This window comes from Taurulus bubalis (assembly GCF_910589615.1).
Source record: "Taurulus bubalis genome assembly, chromosome: 2".
NCBI lineage: Eukaryota > Metazoa > Chordata > Actinopteri > Perciformes > Cottidae > Taurulus > Taurulus bubalis.
The window spans coordinates 32,232,912-32,250,488 of record NC_136590.1 but is presented as its reverse complement, the minus strand read 5'-3'; the positions used below and the strand labels follow the sequence as shown (position 1 = coordinate 32,250,488).

The window sequence follows — 17,577 nt, the reverse complement described above, 5'->3', positions numbered from 1 at the left end:
TGATATAAATATATTTGTTTTGCACAGTGGCATATGGGATAATTAAGATATCTCGAAGGAAACTGTGGCCAACTCAAACATCTTTTTTTTTTTTAGGAAATAATATGTTGGACACAAAATAACGATAAACATAAACTGAATCTACAACTACACGTTTTAAGTAAAGTATTTGTCTTTTATTTAGACAGCATAAAAATGGACAGACAGTACAGGGAAGCTGTAAAGGCAGGATTCAGTCATACTTCAGTTCATACTGTTTAAGGCACAGAGGTGTGAACACTTCCTCTCTGGACTCACAGCCTATAACATTAATACAATAGTAAACACATCCATTATCAGGATTGATAGGATAAAACACTGTCTCTGTGTACCTTACAGACACATTTCATGTATGTATAGCATTGAACACAAACATAAAAGAGGAGATAATAATGTTGATTAAGTGTATAAATGAAAGAAAAGTCAGACAACAAGATTTTACCATCTACTGTATTATAAACTGGTTAAAAACCTCTAACATGGTTCACATATAGTAGTCAGATAAACATACAGTACATGCATCGTTCATATCCCGCCCTAGTAGTTCAGTGATATCAGTCACAGTTACATGATGCATATATTATGTCTGACTAGCAGCACAGAGTAATACTGGATGCACTGTAGATCCCTAAAGTCAAAGGTTAGATCCTTGTATTATTCAGTGATGTGGTGATGTCATCATCGGGTCTGTCACATGTACGTGATGTAGTTTTCAGGTATGAGGCCTGTTCTCCCGTTGTACGTCGCCTGAAGCCAACCTGGTTCCACAGACGGGTACACTGAAGACAAGGACAACAAAACAAAGACCTTCATATATGAATACACCAATTTACATCTTATATAATAACTCACACTAACACCTATAATCTAAATCCACACATAACTTCTTAGCACATATTAGACTTGAGTTAACTGTGTTTCCTGCTGGTTGTGTTAGGATAGTACAGCTGTACTATCTGTACACTCCCTGAATGAACAACCTACATTAACTGTAAACTGCAACTGTCCCACTGCTGGATCATAAATATAAAACCCTGTTGAACAGCCAAGCATCATTCAATTCCACAAACCTTTATATAAAATTCTAATCACGATCAGAAAGTTTCCAAACATGAAAGTAATTTCATAATATATTAAAGGAAAATGTGTTCAAATAAAGCCCAACCCAATTCATCAGTTTGTGTTGAATGCGATACTTGGAACAAGTAGATTAACATCTGTGTTACATTAATATGAAGTTGGTGAAAAGGTTTGAGCTAAGCTACTAAAGTAGTTTAAGATTTTGAGAGAAACATTGACAGTTAAGAAACATCAGTGATTACGAGAGGTTGCTCGAAAGAATTAAATCAGCATTACATGGAGAATGATCTTCAGATTACATTTAAGGGTAAATCTAAATGTGTTTTTTAACACTTGGCACCCTATTTAGACCAAAGTCATTTAAATTAGCCGTGTAAATGCAGAGAGCCATGTGTCCGATGTCACTATACAAATTACAAATCCAGCTTCACATCACATGTTAATACCAGGTGTAAATGAGGCTATAGTTTTCTCAGGAAATGAAACCTGAGTTTTTGTCCTACCATTTGAGAATTGCGCCCCCTGTGGAAAACTGAGCTCATGGCTGTGCTCTGCCTCACAGGAGTAAAGAGCTTTTGCATCCCTAGGAGAAAGAGAGATTTAGGAAGTGAGTTAAGGAGGATTTCTTTTATCAATATGTTTTACTTGGCTTGTGCAGACTGCAATAACTTACTACTGATAAGGATAGCTTCAAGACAAGAAAAGGGTTGATCCTCAAACAAGGTCAAAATCAACATACCTTCCTGAAGAACATACGTCTAATGCGGAGGAGAATACTGAACTCTCACACTGCGGTAGTCTGATTGATAATCTGGAACACACAAACACAAGATTAGCTCTGCATACAATTCCCAGGATCATTTCAAAAATCATAAATCACAGTTGACAGTCGTAGAAACAAAGTATCCCTTTGAAGTTAAGCCAAACACAGCGTGATTCACAGGAATGACTGATCTGTGTTTACATTGGAATGTCAATTAAACTTTTTTTGTAAATTGTTTTGACTTTTTAAAGTTTAAAAAGTGTGACCTTTCCTTACAGTATCACTCTTCGTTGAAATAGTAGTTTCCTCCTGGGATAAACTATCCAATGAGATCTACATGTCCTTTCCTTTTCTGAGAGCACAGATCAAAGGCTGTGTTGTATGAGCAGAGGACCTTAATGTCTGAGGTATAAAGATATATTTTACAGACACTCACACTGATCCAGGTTTCTGGTAACCGTTGCTGGATGTAGCGGCTGCAGAGTATTTCGTGGTCAGATCAGAGCCACAGCGGATGTGTGAAGGTTTATGTTTGCGCGTTGCCTCTTGTGGGTCCAGAGACATGAGACTCCGTACCGATCCGTGACAGCTTTTGTAATCTGTGATGGAGACACAAGAAATTAGAACCGAACATAAACAGGGAAGTGACAGACACTGACACTGTCATCACACTTGATCCCACAGAGATGTACGCACCCTCAGAAATGTGCAGGGAGGTCAGAGAGGAAGATGTGGAAAGTGGGTAGGGGAATAATGAAGAGGAGGAGGAAGAGGAGGAGGAGGCAGTCCTGTAAGTTTTTCGGTGCTGCCGAGAAGGAGAGGTAGTCACTTTGGTTTCCTTGACAGTAGAGGAGGCGCTGGATACATTTCTTTGATCGACTGAATGAGAGCTCTTCAGAGAGGAGACAGACGACACTCTCTGAAGAGGTCGACCTTCCCTGAGAGAGGAAGCTGAAGAGTGCTGGATGGAGACAGTGGACAAGGAGGCTACGGAAGGACATCTTGACTCTTTTACGGGCGACAAGGAGGCAGTCGAGTTTCCCTTGACAGACAGACTCCTCTCGGTGGAGAGTAAAGAGGACACGGAGGAGGACACGGAGGAAGTCTGCTGGGCCGGAGTGAGTTGTGAGGAAGTCCGGGACAAGGAAGGCGTAAGGTGAGGGGAGGCCGTGTTGTCTGCCGGGTGTTTCTCATCCTTCCCATTTGAGGAGTTGAGGGTCGACGAGCAGGAGGAAGCCGCATGAGGAGACGCCGGTGCTGTGGAGGACGGGTCGGGTTCGGCAGCAGGAGAGGATGGAGGAGAGGTCTGAGACAATCCGTTTTTCTCAGAGGAGTGTGAGGACAGAGACTCTTGGCTGCCCATCGGAGTTGTGCTGGGGCTGCTACTGAAGGTGTCACCTGGAGGGAGAAATGGAAAAAAGTCACATAATAAGAGACTGAATGAAAATGATTAGTCCGTGCCGCTGCTATTTTAATTCTAATTAACGAATACACTCTGCGGCTGTAAGTATATTTCATTTCAGTTAGTTGTATTCTGTTCTTTTGTGTATATTTAGATATATTTTGTCTTTGATCTTGTGTGTTTATTTGTATCTTCAGGTTGTACGGCGCTACTATGACAAGACATTTCCCTTTGGGGATTGCTATCTGTCTGTCTGTCTAACTAACTAACTAACTAACTAACTAACTAACTAACTAACTAACTAACTAACTAACTAACTAACCCTATCTATCTATCGATCTATCTATCGATCTATCTATCGATCTATCTATCTATCTATCTATCTATCATGAGTGGCAGGTTAAAGGAGGTGTGAGCTGCAGAGAGACTCACTGTCGTTGTCTGCCAGGCAGAGAGCCGGAGGGTAGAGACGGGCCTTCCTCTTTCCAGACGACAGACAGATGACCTTGCTCCTCCGAGGAGTCGACCGAGAGGATGGAGCCTGAGGTAACGGCACCGGCAGGTCTGGGGCTTCACCAAATATCTGACAGGAACATACATTTATGTTAGGTGTGTATGTGTGTGTTTGTGTGTCTGTATATGTGTGTATTGTAAGCGTACCTTGTGGTGGTTTTCAATGATAATCTCCACCACAATATTTTGAAACTTGATGTTCATCATGGCGGCCACCGTCTCCTCCTGTGACCTCATCAATGTGGGGCCAAAGATCATTCCCAGGTTGGACACAGTCATCAGGTTCTGGTCACTGTGAGAGGACACCCTGCACACACACACACACACACATATATAAAAAAATATTCATGTATTTGCAGTTTGGAATACCTTATCTGGTGAGCAATCATTTTCATGAGTGCATTTTGTTTTATGTTATACTTTCAGACAAATCAATCGCCAGATGTCTATGATGTGTGACGATGATGGTCTTTTGACAGAATATTAGAAATATGAAGATATTTCAAGACATTGGCAAATAAAAGAACAGTATGTGTTACATACTTGAGAAGGTGGTTGGTTAGGATGTCCAACATAGCTCTGTTTTTTTCTGGTAGTTTGTGAACAAGAGCATGAATCGCTCTCACTCTATACTTCTGGTTGTCATACTCTGTGAAGCAAGGAAAGAGCACAGAGGGAGGGATATGATTTAGAGGTGAGAGGGTGACATAAAGTGATTCTGTTTACATGATATACAATGTATGAGGCAGTGAATTCAGTACAAACACTATCTAAATAACAACAGATTGTGTCTGCCACTCTCTGTGTTCATTGTGTTGTAAAAGAGGCAGTAAGGGTTCTTACTTGCGGCCTTAAGGAATTCTTTATGCAGTCTGTAGGTCAGTACTGGTTCTGCCAGACACCTGTACACACATAAGAATTTGTGAATTCATAATTCATGAGAAGTGTTTTTTAAAAACTGTGCTGTATGTTACCTGAAATAATTCTTTAGGCCGCTGGTGATGGTCTTGTTGTCCCAGGCATCTGCATCCAGCTGCATGTCAGTGGGAGCTGAGGATGCTACAAAGTAGATAATCAATTATTTATCTGTAGCAGTAGATGTTTATTACACAAGCTATTCACTGTGCTTTAATAAATCTCCCCCATACAGGAAAATAACATTATGCAGAGGAAAGCAGGGTGTTTCTTACCAAACACACTTGTCATCAACCGCTGCACTTTGGAGTTGACTCCTCCAATCCTGTACAGTCCCAGGGTGGTAATGCCTACACACACATAACACACAAATATGTTTTACCAAACTTGATAAATCAACAATGCGAAAAAATAAATACTCATTGGAATTATTTTTCTCATATAAACATTTCAAGGAGGAATACCTCTTGTTTCAACCAGCTCAATACACTTCTTAACAAAGTTGAAGCCTGCTTTGTTGAGAAATGCTGCAAAAAAAAAAAAATCTTAATATCTGATACATTGTAAGACATACTAATAGATGTTAATAAATTAAATCTTTTGAATTAAATCAAGAACAGCATAAATTGGGATACTTACTTTCCTCCTTTTTACTGAGTAAAGAAGGCAGAGTGTAAATCTGAACAAGGGCAGAAACATTTTTGTTGTATGTGTTAATATGACAGTGTGACAATTCAAACGTTATTGGTACTGTATCATTTGTATAATATATTTAAGGGTGAAGTTATTCATACAGGTTCTTTTCCATCCATTGCCTCCATCCACAGCCGCCTGTTTGCCTCACAGAGTGCTTGCAGGGTGATGACGCCATGTCTGGAGAGAAAGAGATCATTTTATCTGCCCACAATCCACTAGCAGCCATATCTCAATGTATTTATAACACACACAGTCTCTGCGTTATTTGTCTCCTCTCACCTCTCCACCACCTCAATGTCAAAGCAGAAGCGTTTGTCGATTGATTCTGTCTTCCTTCTGACACAAGACCGCAGCTTGAACATCTCAGGTGAACCATTCACCACGCCGTTCTGTGAACAGAGAGATGGGTTTGCAACATGCAAGTCACATGTGGTCTTGTGAGGACTCACACAAAGAGTGAGCTTTTGATATTGTAGCATCGTAACAGTGCTCACTACTGTGTGGACCATGTTAGTGTTATTTCCTATTTTAACTTTGCAACAATATACTTCCTACTTTTAAGTTTTCGTCAAAACATCATAAAAATGTACTTGTTTTTGTCAAAGTTGCATAAATAGCTACTTAACACGATACTGTAGTTTGAAGAGATTTTTGAAAGCTTTCTTGCTGGTGTATTCAAGTACTTACCTGCTAAGAAAATTACAATATGACAAAAATGTAACTCAGGGTTTTAATGCTTGTAAATGTTTTTGTTTTTTTAAAGCATTTGCTTGTGGTTATTCATCTGTGATCCCAGCTCACCTGTCTGCTGGATGGTCTGGCCTCTGTGTTGCTCATGGTGAACATCTTAGAGCTTTTTTCATAAGTACAGTAGTATCTGGTCCACACACTGCCCAATGGACCTAAAATACACAACACACATTTGAGCGGGTGTAATTGTGTGTGTTTGCCAGACTAAAGTATTTATTCACATTATAAGTCAGAGAGAGAGAGACTGAGAAATGAGAATATGTGATTTTTGTGTTGCTCACGTTTCTCCTGTATGTACAGATATCCCTCCATGGTAAAGCAACTGGGGGCTTTGAAGTCTTCTTCTGCAGACCGGATCCTTTTCATCAGCTTCTCAACCTCAGCACGCGTACTTTCAAAGTTATTGCGAGCCTTATCAACATACATTACAAACTGTATTGGTTTGCGTACATATTTATATGAAACATAAAATCTTTGAAAGAGTGTGAACATAATGGATTCAGGAATGCATAAAAAGCTTCTGGCCAATTTAAGTAGTTTCAACATGAAAGGAGTGCCAGGGGTGTAAGGTTTCCACTTTTGGAGAGGTAACACCCAATGCATCCAAAACTGACTTTCACATCTCTCTCTCTAAATGTCAGCTCAGACCCAAACAAACAAGTGTTATTATGTCCAGGCTTGGTTGACAGGTTTGCAGTAAACATACACACTTACATTCTGCAGGTTGAACTGAAGCTGCTGCTTGTAGGGTTCAAACTCACTGGCCAACTCGTAACCCTCATGGTAGAACGTAAACAAACCCTGCAGGAAGGCTAGTAACTGAAGATCAGAGGGAGAAATCCACAGGAAAAAATGTTAGCTGGGGGCTTGAGAGTGTAGAGTACAAGGAGCGGGATTACAAAAGTATGAGTGTCTGTCAGGCAGAAGAGATATCCATGCAGGAAGTGCTTCTACAGCAACAGGAAGTGGGCTTTACATTTTTTATTATTAAAATGTTTTTATCACCGGCCAAACAGTGTGTGTAATGTGTGTTTTTCAGAACCTGGCTTAGCTATGTTTCCATCATCATGTCTGCATGCACACCCACTATCACTGATACTGGATTTGGCTGCAATTATGACTTCATGTTGACCTCATTGTTTACATGCAGCACTAATCAGTCATATTTTCCTGTGATGAAACATTTGTTTCGTGTTTACCCTCCACTGGTCCGAGCTGTGAAGGCCCAGCAGCACGGTTAATTTGTTCTAAAGTTGCATATAAGCATAATCACAATGTATGTAAGTGATCTCACCGGCTCCACAAATTCAAATTTCTTTCTCTCCTGCACTTCTTGGATCTTGAAGACATACTGCAGTGATGCATCATAAAACACCTGCCTGTCCTTACTCATCTGTGAATCAGCCTGCAACAGAAAGAGAAACAACACCCATACAGTACTTTTTGTTACCGAGCACATGTTGGAATACCTGTACGTTTTAGACGTCTAACGGTTTACCTCGTGTAGCTGTGATTCCTTCTTTTTGGAGGACACGCTGAGGTGTTTCTCTAGAACAGAGTAGTACCTTTCTGTCTCTTTGTCAAACTGCTTCTTTCCCTCCTAAAGAATACGTGGATGTAGAGAGGACATTAGCAATAAATAAAAGCAAACTTGTGAATGTTTAATTAATTCATTAATTAACGTCTGTACCAATTGTTGTCTAGATATTTCATTTACTCTAGTGTGGCTCAAAATACCAAAATCAGTGAGGCCAGAGTAAGGTAGCTACCATTAATAATTTAAATGAAGATACACTGCCAAAATATTTTGGACAACATCTATTTTAAGAACAGCTGCAGCTCCAAACTCCACATGTTCAACCACTCTTTCTGGGTCAACGACATCAGTTTGAGGTTGTGCTGCTCACACACATCTGCTACATTCTACAGACTGCGGAGTCGCTTCAATCAACACAGAGAAATTAGTTGTGTTTTCACTTTCAGGGTTAGTCAGAGCTGTGACCAATTCTATTTTGTTAAACCCCCCATCTACTGCATGCATCATTTCTTGGGTCTGAAAGGGAGCAAAGAGAAAAACAATTAAAAACTGAATTCTAAGACTTGAGACAGCTGCTGAAACCAGACACCAGACTCACTTTGTGTTTATACTGTCTCACTGAGTTCAACTATCTTTCTGGCGCTGACGTGCTCCCTGTCTTCCCCCCCAGTGTCCGTTCCCATGACCTTGTTACTGACACTGAACCGTGTTCCAGCGTTTGTCCGAACAAATTGGATTCTCTGACCACTGACTGGGAGACTGACTGGGACCAGACCAGAGCAGGATGATGGTTCTGATCATCACCTTCAGTGTTAGATAACTAACAGACACAGCCTGCTTTATGAACTTAGCCTCACATATTGGCCTTTTAAAAACCTTCTCAAACACTGGGTGAAGTTTTGAATATCACCTGTCTAAAAGCAAAAGTGAACTGGTTCCATTACTTTGTGTTAATAATCTAATAGATATAGGTAGCCTTCAATTCTAACAACAGCACAAGTACCTTAACAGCTCCAATCTGCTCCTTACGAAATCTCTCGAGCGGTGAGATCAACACGTCATCGGCATTCTGGATCTGAGTGAGGAAAACACACAACAGTCAGCTCAGTGTTTCATAACAGTCCATTCTAATAAAGACCAGCAAAAACAGTGATAACTTCAGTGCCACCGTAGGGACAATTTAGTGCTAAAGAGACGAAGGCCTTGACATTTCTGCTTCATTTGAGAGGAGATGTTGATATTGACCACTGAGAAAAAAAGTTAAATTCAACCGGACAACTTAGAATCTTGATTTAGAAATATTTAAAATCAAGACATCAACATGATGTTCAAGGTGCATAATACAAGATTAGGATTAGCATTTCAATTGCCTCTCAACGGCTCTCAACATGGCGACACCTGAGCTGACGGCTCGTAGCTAGTAGTAACAGTACAAACTACGGCTAATGTGTTGACAGAGCTAACATGTTTGCCTGAAAGGGAACCCGTGGGTGGGTGATACACTTTCCTGACGACAGTGTCAGTTGGGACAGTGTTATCAACTACAACGCCACATGAATAAAGTGCAGCGAGCTTGTCAGTGGGGCACGCTTGCGTGTATGGACATGCACTAAAACCACTTGCAGCCGGCCGGCTATGTCAACAAAGCAATGAGAAGCTCGGATGACAACACACACAGAGAGAGATTTCCTTCTCTGCTCAGGTAGACATAACTCCACTATATCTTTACATAGAAAATAATTGTTTGATGCTATATTAATGCTATGTATGTCTTATATTGCTCGTTCAATGTATCACAAACTTGACAAATATGTTGTATGTAAATATTTGTGCGAGGGAAAAGGGTTCAAACTGAAACAGCCACTCTCAGGATTTCTTTTTCTCTCAATTGATACATCACACATGGTTTATTTACTTACTTTGTGTATATACCAATAATATCATAGCAACACTCTGCACAAACCTCAGTTACAGTCAGTTTATGAGCGAGTTATGAGCGGCTTATCCAACATTATGAGCATGATGATTGAGCATTTGATGGACTTTGCTCAAGGTTATTATCCAAGTCACGGAAAGCCGTGATATGGCTTTGGCTGCATTTAGCCACGGTGAGCGCTGGGATGCTAGCAATGACAATGCTAACATGCTAATGCAAAGTATATTGTTCACCATGTTTACCAGATTTAAATGTTCAGATTCAATATACTTTATTGGCATGAATGTAACAAGGACAATATTGCCAAAGCATCAAGTAATAATGAGATTATGATGGAAAAAGAACAAGGTACAATTCATAAACTAAGAAATTTTCAGAAAACAATTAGGTTAAGATGTTAGCATGCTAATATCGGCCAATTAACACGAGAAAAATTACAGTTGACGCTGGTGGAGATGTCATTAGTTCAGCAAATATTTACTTACTTGTACACATAAAGGCAAGATGATGGTGCTAGATGAAAACCCAGGGGATCACTCAAGCTATTGAAACACATTATCTGGTAATGACGAAAGTATTAATATGATTCCATCTGATGACACGTTCAAATTTCACCAGAAACCAATATTTTTGCAGCAGTCCGTACAGTATCTATGAGAAACTTGTAGTTGACATTGAGACATGAGCCAAGCAGTAAGGAAGGCTCCAGAGCTGTTATCAGAGCTCTGGTGTTTGTACAAAGTCTCAGCCCTCTTTAGTCAGGGTCTAAAGTCACTGTCACGTCTTGCTTTGTTCTGTCTAGTTGATTTAAGCAGTAGATTCTAAATAGCTTCCCAGCACTGCATCATTACTTTACTTTCACTTCACTTCAGTTTAGTACCATGCCAAAATTCAAAGAAGAAAGGTCTCCTTTCTTTGTATGGTCTCATTTTTCACCACATTACAATATGTAGGATGAAACTGAACACTAAGAGACTGAAACAAAGGAATAATAGTCCTTTCAGGTTGAACAGGTATTTCAGAGGAACCCATTTGCTGGAATTGCCCTTTTACTCAATAATGATGGTATTAGTAGAGTTTCAGACATATATGCAGCATACAATTAAATTGCACACACACAGAGACACACACAGAGACACACACAGAGACACACACAGAGACACACACACACACACACACACACACACACACACAAAAACACACACACACACACACACACACACACACACACACAAACACAAGGAAAGAAAAAAAGAGAGCAGATAAACACACAAACACACAGGACCCTTTTATGGACTTTCCCAGGCAGTCAGGCCTCTGCTAACAGTCTCACAGGGGAATTGGCAGAATAGGTTCCACATGGTTCTTCTGTAACCAGACCATGCACCCAGCCACAAAGCCACACACACACACACACACTCACTCTCTCACACACACACACACACACACACACACACACACACACACACACACACACACACAGAGAGAGAGAGAGAGAGAGAGAGAGAGAGAGAGAGAGAGAGAGAGAGAGAGACAGACAGAGGGCTATGCATAAGGTAACATACTATGCATATACATTGCACATGCGTGGAGGTTTGCCTGTACACAGACTGTGCCAGACTCCAATCACTCCCACACAAAGCCCTCCGGTTGATGGAGGGTCTGTAAGTGAAATATGTTTTTCCGAATCGCCACGGAGCGCAAACTGCCGCTGGCACAAAATCCATAACAAATGTGTCACTCAGACGTTTTCAGACTGAAAACCAGATTTGGACAAGAGGCTTGAGGAAGTCAGCGTGGTGCATCAAGTGAAGCGGCCTAAAAAAGACTAACTTTATAAATGAAATCCGGGAAACTATTCATAGCGACTTTGGTGATTTTGGTCTAATGGTGTATTCAGATCAGCACTGTCATTCAGACACTGACTGTATAAGAATTTGACTTAGTCACCTTGATGCTAAGTACAACCTAACGCTGAATAAGGCAACCAAAATGGTTACAATTAGCTTTCATGAACTGAAAACACACTGTGAAAGGGTTAAAGTTGTGAGAAGAAAAAGCGGATGTGACCTGTTAATCACAAGGTACCATGCCATAAAGCATACCCTTCTTTAATGTCTATTTTACTCTAAATGGGAACATCATTTACTAAATGAACATCATGCTGTAATGAAGAAGACTTGAAACGTGTGATTGGGATCATAAATGCATGTTTACAATGTTTATACTAAGGTAATAAATCATGTGGGAAGTAGGGTAATTTTCTCATTGGCTTCTAAACAATCAGACTTTTCCCTGGCAAATAGAAAGAATGCAAGTTTGACCTTTTGAAACCTGAGGCTCGTATATGTTTTTTTTGTACGTCTTTACTTTATTCAAGTCGTCGTATGAACCCCAAATGAGTTATATTACTTGTATTATTTTATATCATTTTTTTCAGAATTTATTTGTGAATAAAATGTATATTTTCAAAAAAATCACTTTTTTAACATATTTTGATCATAACTATTAATGTCCAGCATGATCTATGCTAGATTTTCCCCCCGTAAAAAGTAGACGACTTTTACAAACTCCATGGTTCATCATGGTTGGCCCTTACCAACATCCAAAATACTAATAGGACACCTTATTGGAAAGGTTATGACCTAAATAATCAGAATCTGCAACAAAAACCACTGTAAAACGAAGATTTGATATATTGGGAAGGTGTTTTAGTCAAAAAAAATGTGTCGTTCGGTTAGAAAATAGAAAGGTTACTTGTTTTATGACAATACATTGTCTCACCAGAGGCTGCTGGGTATTAAAATGTGCATAAGCCTTCCCCCTTGCTGTGTGAGGTGTTTCTAGAAATGTGGGGGGTACATGTAAGTCATAGGAAGCGGATTTGTGAGACAGAGAAGAAAAAAAGAAACCTCCGGCCGATTTGTGATTTTACAGGTACTAATATTGAGTTTGTAAGGATTTTGATTACTTTGTTAGACTCCCACAAGCCTGTACAATTACTGAGATGTGTTTGTTAGGGAAATCCGACTTTGTAAAGGGTATTTATTATGGATTTGGTGAAACCTTACAGCCGCCGCGGCAAGCTGACGGAGCAGCAGTATAGTCGGCGGAGTTTACGTAAATACTTAAACTTAATGGTTACTTTAATTATGTTTTACACCATATGCATCTTCTCACAAGGGTTGTGGAACTGTAGAACTTTAAATGAAGTTAAACAATGATGTGTTTCTGGAGATAATTAAGGAAACGTTCAAACAAAATAAAATAAAAATTGTCCAAAAACAGGCACTGCTTTGCCTTGCAGAGCTGAAAAGGTTGGCACTTCCGCATTGGTTTTACGTTTCAGACTCTGCCTACACAAGATGCAAGCAAGAAGCAAGATGCCTTATAAGAGGAGAAACTTTTCTGCGTAATTTATATCTAAAGCTCTTCAGAAGTATGTTGTTTATATTCTTGAACAAGAAGGATGGCTTACAAAGACAAAGAAAAACATATTTTGCAGATATTAATTAAAAGTTTGTTGGTGGAATCTTTTTCAACAGAAAAAAAGGTCACACTTCGAAGTCTCATTAATTAATGAGAACAAAGCTTTACATTGTATAAAGTACAATGGAACTCAGACTTAGTTGACCTATTTTTACTGTATACCACTTACCCTTCATTTAAAATGGCCTCTTTTCAAGATCACATGGGCAACAGAATGTCCTCATTTTTAAACATTCCTTACTTTACTAACTTATGAAAACATTTACAAAATAAACCTGCATTTACTCACTCACACACACACACACACACACACACACACACACACACACACACACACACACACACACACACACACACACACACACACACACAAATCTTCTTACCAGTCGTTTTCTCTCCTCTTCCATGGTGCTCAAGAGCTGCGAGAACTCCTTTAAGGACTGAGCTGCAAAATACATTTTACACCTCAATTGTGGATCATTTTTGATATATTTTGATATATCTTGTTTTCTAAATCATCTTACCTATGCTGATTTCATCATCAGTCTCTGCGTCTCCAATACATTCAAACTGAAACTCCTGCAGAGACTGAGAGAACCGTTGAATAGCAAGAGAAAGACCTGCGAAAAACAGAAAGTTAATTCAGTCATTTAAAGCAGGTACAACAATTGTATTATTGCCATAACTAATACAATTTCACTATTTCCATAGTGTGGATAAGAATGCTCTTGGCATGAGTTTGCGAGTATTGGTCCCACACCATGTAATGCTCCATTCTCCTACGGGCTACAAGCAGCGTCACTTATTCCCACCTGTGGTAAACTATTAATGTAGTTTCCTACAGGACTCTTGCATATCATCAACTGCCAAGACATGGGAAGTCAAAGTTTGTTTGTAAACAAATGGCTTCACCCTGCAACAAACTCTGTTTATGTGTCCAAACCACATGATAGAGTTTAATAAAACCTTTTATTCTCTGACGTGCTCGAATACTTGGCACCACAAGGCTGCATTCTCTCACTTACACATCTATAACATACCAGCCAATGCAAGGCACTATTTTAATCATACCACTACATTATACACTGATAATAAAAACATTAGAATGTCCTTCACTAGCAGTTTATAGCAAATTAGTGCTTGGAGATAAGAAAAAAGAACTATGGTCAAGCTCAATGCATGAACGACAAAAGCACAGTAAATATATTTATTCTATGCTGGAAAACTAAATTGTTGTTTACATATTGTTATTCAAAGGCTCAAGAAAGGTCTGTTTACATCTCTGCTGTTTGTAGACAGTGTGTGTGTGGGGGGAGGGGGGGGGTATCTGGGATGTAACTTTGACTATCAGTTGGAAGACAGAAAAGTGTATTTAACATGAGTAGGAAAAAAAACTTAAATTATGAATGTATTGTGGTAGTATCATGTTGTGGTGGCTCTGGTGATTGTGGTAGTATTCTGCACACAGTTTGACCTTTTAAAGTAAACCATGCAGTGATCAGGTTGTTTCCACCCAAGGTAGTCACAGAACAGTCAAACACAACCAGATTGGTGTGTGTGAGTCTGGCAGGCAGCAGCAGTGTTCACACCAATGACCTCAACCAGCAGGTGAGCCAAATAAACCGCCAGCAGCTACAACATGTAGGTGTGTTTGAGCTTAAACTGGAGGTGATCAAAAGAAACTAACAACAAATGGGAGGTGCCTGAGTTTTGTAAGTCTTCATTAGCTGGTGATATATCAATATGACAAACTGTTATACAACTTTCAGCATTAGCAATAGATTTCCTGTCAACCAAATGTTGATTTATTGTGTAACTATTTTACTCTTTGTTTGTCATAGAAGGTACCAAACTAACAAATAAAAGTCTGAAGATATATTTTGAGCAACATTGCCAAGCCAGAGACTCAAGATCAGGTACGACAGCACACTATTTAGGGAGCTTATCATGTCAGTTAACACTTGGGCTGAAACCCAAACTATAAATCAGACAAAACAATTAATCTGAGGATGTCAACCTTAGACTTTATAAATCTGCAAGTTTTGGGGGACTACTAAAGTGGCAGAAGAATGATAAAATCATGAATAGGTTAAAAAAAAACCTGTACTAGAACACATAAAGTCTGACTTATCATCCTACAATAAGTAAAATAGATATTCTTGCAGGACGGTATCGACACAATAGCCCATACATAACACCGTAACTACATACCACACAAACACAAGTCAATGTGTGAGCGTTGAGCTGCTGAAGTTGGCCTCGGGTCGCCCTGTTGGGCAGCAGGACGTGCGACACTAACTAAACGTACTGCAACACACTTTTACCCCCAAAACAAGACATCGACCATCGTGCACTTACTTTTCAAGGCCGACACGAGCATGTTCCCATCTTTGATGAGGTCTTTGATAAACCTGTTGGTGCGCTCCAGCTCGATCTCATGGCACTGCAGTCGGTCTCTGAACTCCGGACTGTCCAGGAAGGAGTCGCTGAACTCCAGCGTCGGCAGACCCATCGATGAATTAATTTGTCGCTCACTTAACGTTAAATTAGACTCGTTAACTGCACCCTCGGTAAGATTCACAGGAGAAGCCGGTGATCAATGGGCTCGCAGAAAAACGGTCAGGAGTTCCTTCCAGCTCTCTTTTCTTTTTCATGCCTTTCCACCTTTTCTCTCCCTCACAACTTCCGGACACTGGACGTCTCTCGGCTTTACGACGAGCCCTGCGCTGCTTCTCCCACGCTTTTTAAAAGCCACACTCTGCAATAATATCTGCGCGTTGACGTCTTCGTGGCCTTTCCTCCGTCCAGAAAGCGGCACAAGTCGCTGAAAGGAGGCCCCAGAGGAGTGCGAGGACACTGCTGCTCGTATGCTAGTTGAGCCGCTAGCTCGACTGAAGGCTTGTTACTATGGGAACGGGAGACTCCTGGTGGCGCGTGCGGAAATCAGTGCAACGTTTGCAAAATTATAATTATAATGAAAATATTGTGTATAATTTAACATAATCTCGACTGAATCTGTATACACAACAACAATACCACGACTACTACGACTACTACTACTAATCTATGTTCTACAATAGTTATATTCTTCTATAGTAATAGAATATCAGGAGACCAATTATAAAGGTGTAGTATGATATATTAGGATACTATATTAGGATAATTCCCGAAAGTGATTATGATAGTACAAATGATTGTACATTTCATAAAGATCTGGACAAATAAAACATATAACTATCAAATGCATGTGTAGATTGTTTGTACAATTAGTATCTATTGTTTTGTTTTTCAATCGTCTGCCAAGTCTTTTGTATGTGAATGAGATTTGTTTTATTAAAAGATAAGATATGAATCTTACCTTTTATCTCATTTGAGATGCTATGTATAAAGTAAAAAAAAAAAAAACTCCTTCAGTTCACAACAGTTCACAACAAACATAAACTAGCATAACTATTATGAATGAAACTGACTGCATGTTTTCAGGAACATTATTCTGCCCACAGAATACCGTAAAGCATATTCGGTAAAAGGATGTATGTGTAAGTACAAAGTTCCCTACTGAAAAGTTACAGGCTAAAACAAGCCCTTTGGGATTCATGCCAGCTGAACACTGGGAGGCACAGAGCATTGCTGAGTGCTGGCCAAATGCTCCAGGGCAACCAATGAATAGACAACATGTTTTCTTTTTTTGACAGCGTGGTGTTGAGTGACTATACACAACTGTAAATGTATTTAATATAATTATATTCACTACTGTACATCTTACTTGAATCATTAATGACATGCCATTTTAGACAGTTGGCCCTGGACAAAGACTTGCTGAGAAGTGTCTGACTGGTTTAGTTGTCCAGTTAACTCTACTTCAAAACCTTTCATACTGGACCATGTTTCCGCTCTCTGTTGGTGGCCCAGCTGCTTTATTGTCTGAGTTGGTAACTACTGTATCTGTCACTCATCGGAGAAGAATTTAACACCATGACTACTGCAGCAAACAAGCTTTAAGTATCTCTTTGTCTTACACACATACACACAGTACAGAGCAATGTAGACAGCTTATGGTGAAAGACTGCAGAATTGTACCACAGTTTGTACAAGGTAAGCAACATCATCACTAACTCTCTTGAAAGCGGTTTTTAGGTGTTATATCTATATTTGAAATACATTTAAAATGTTATATTGTTAAGACTTGCAAAGATTGTTCCTACTTTCTATTAGATGTTCTACAACTGAATACACCAAACCTGTGGTCATTTTTACAGCTTTTGTTGTAGACACCAACACATTCAGAGCAGCTGGTGGAGACAAGAGCACAGCCAGGAGGCAACAGACAAAATGTTTATCAAAAATGACAACCTACAAAACCCCCGACACCACCATGAGTTATTTCTGCGTAGTCGACCCTACAAGGGGGAGCCGCCGACAGTGGCAGGTAAAGGTTTACTGTTCCTCTTCTCAGC

General features: G+C 39.8%; 1 protein-coding gene across 1 annotated transcript; it reads right to left on the bottom strand.

The window, feature by feature from the left end:
- Window positions 1–194: 194 nt before the first annotated feature.
- Window positions 195–15,632, bottom strand: arhgap42a (Rho GTPase activating protein 42a; the record flags this gene model as incomplete). Its single annotated transcript, XM_079214190.1, has 24 exons — window positions 195–818; window positions 1,623–1,702; window positions 1,859–1,930; window positions 2,319–2,481; window positions 2,579–3,280; window positions 3,717–3,867; window positions 3,945–4,104; window positions 4,341–4,446; window positions 4,641–4,699; window positions 4,772–4,856; window positions 4,988–5,062; window positions 5,177–5,239; window positions 5,352–5,391; window positions 5,507–5,585; window positions 5,688–5,797; window positions 6,210–6,310; window positions 6,440–6,569; window positions 6,873–6,977; window positions 7,453–7,563; window positions 7,657–7,758; window positions 8,699–8,770; window positions 13,504–13,565; window positions 13,645–13,740; window positions 15,479–15,632. 24 exons carry the CDS (start codon window positions 15,630–15,632, stop codon window positions 730–732), a joined length of 2,967 nt encoding a protein of 988 aa, XP_079070316.1. The 3' UTR covers window positions 195–729.
- Between the last annotated feature and the right edge of the window lie 1,945 nt (window positions 15,633–17,577).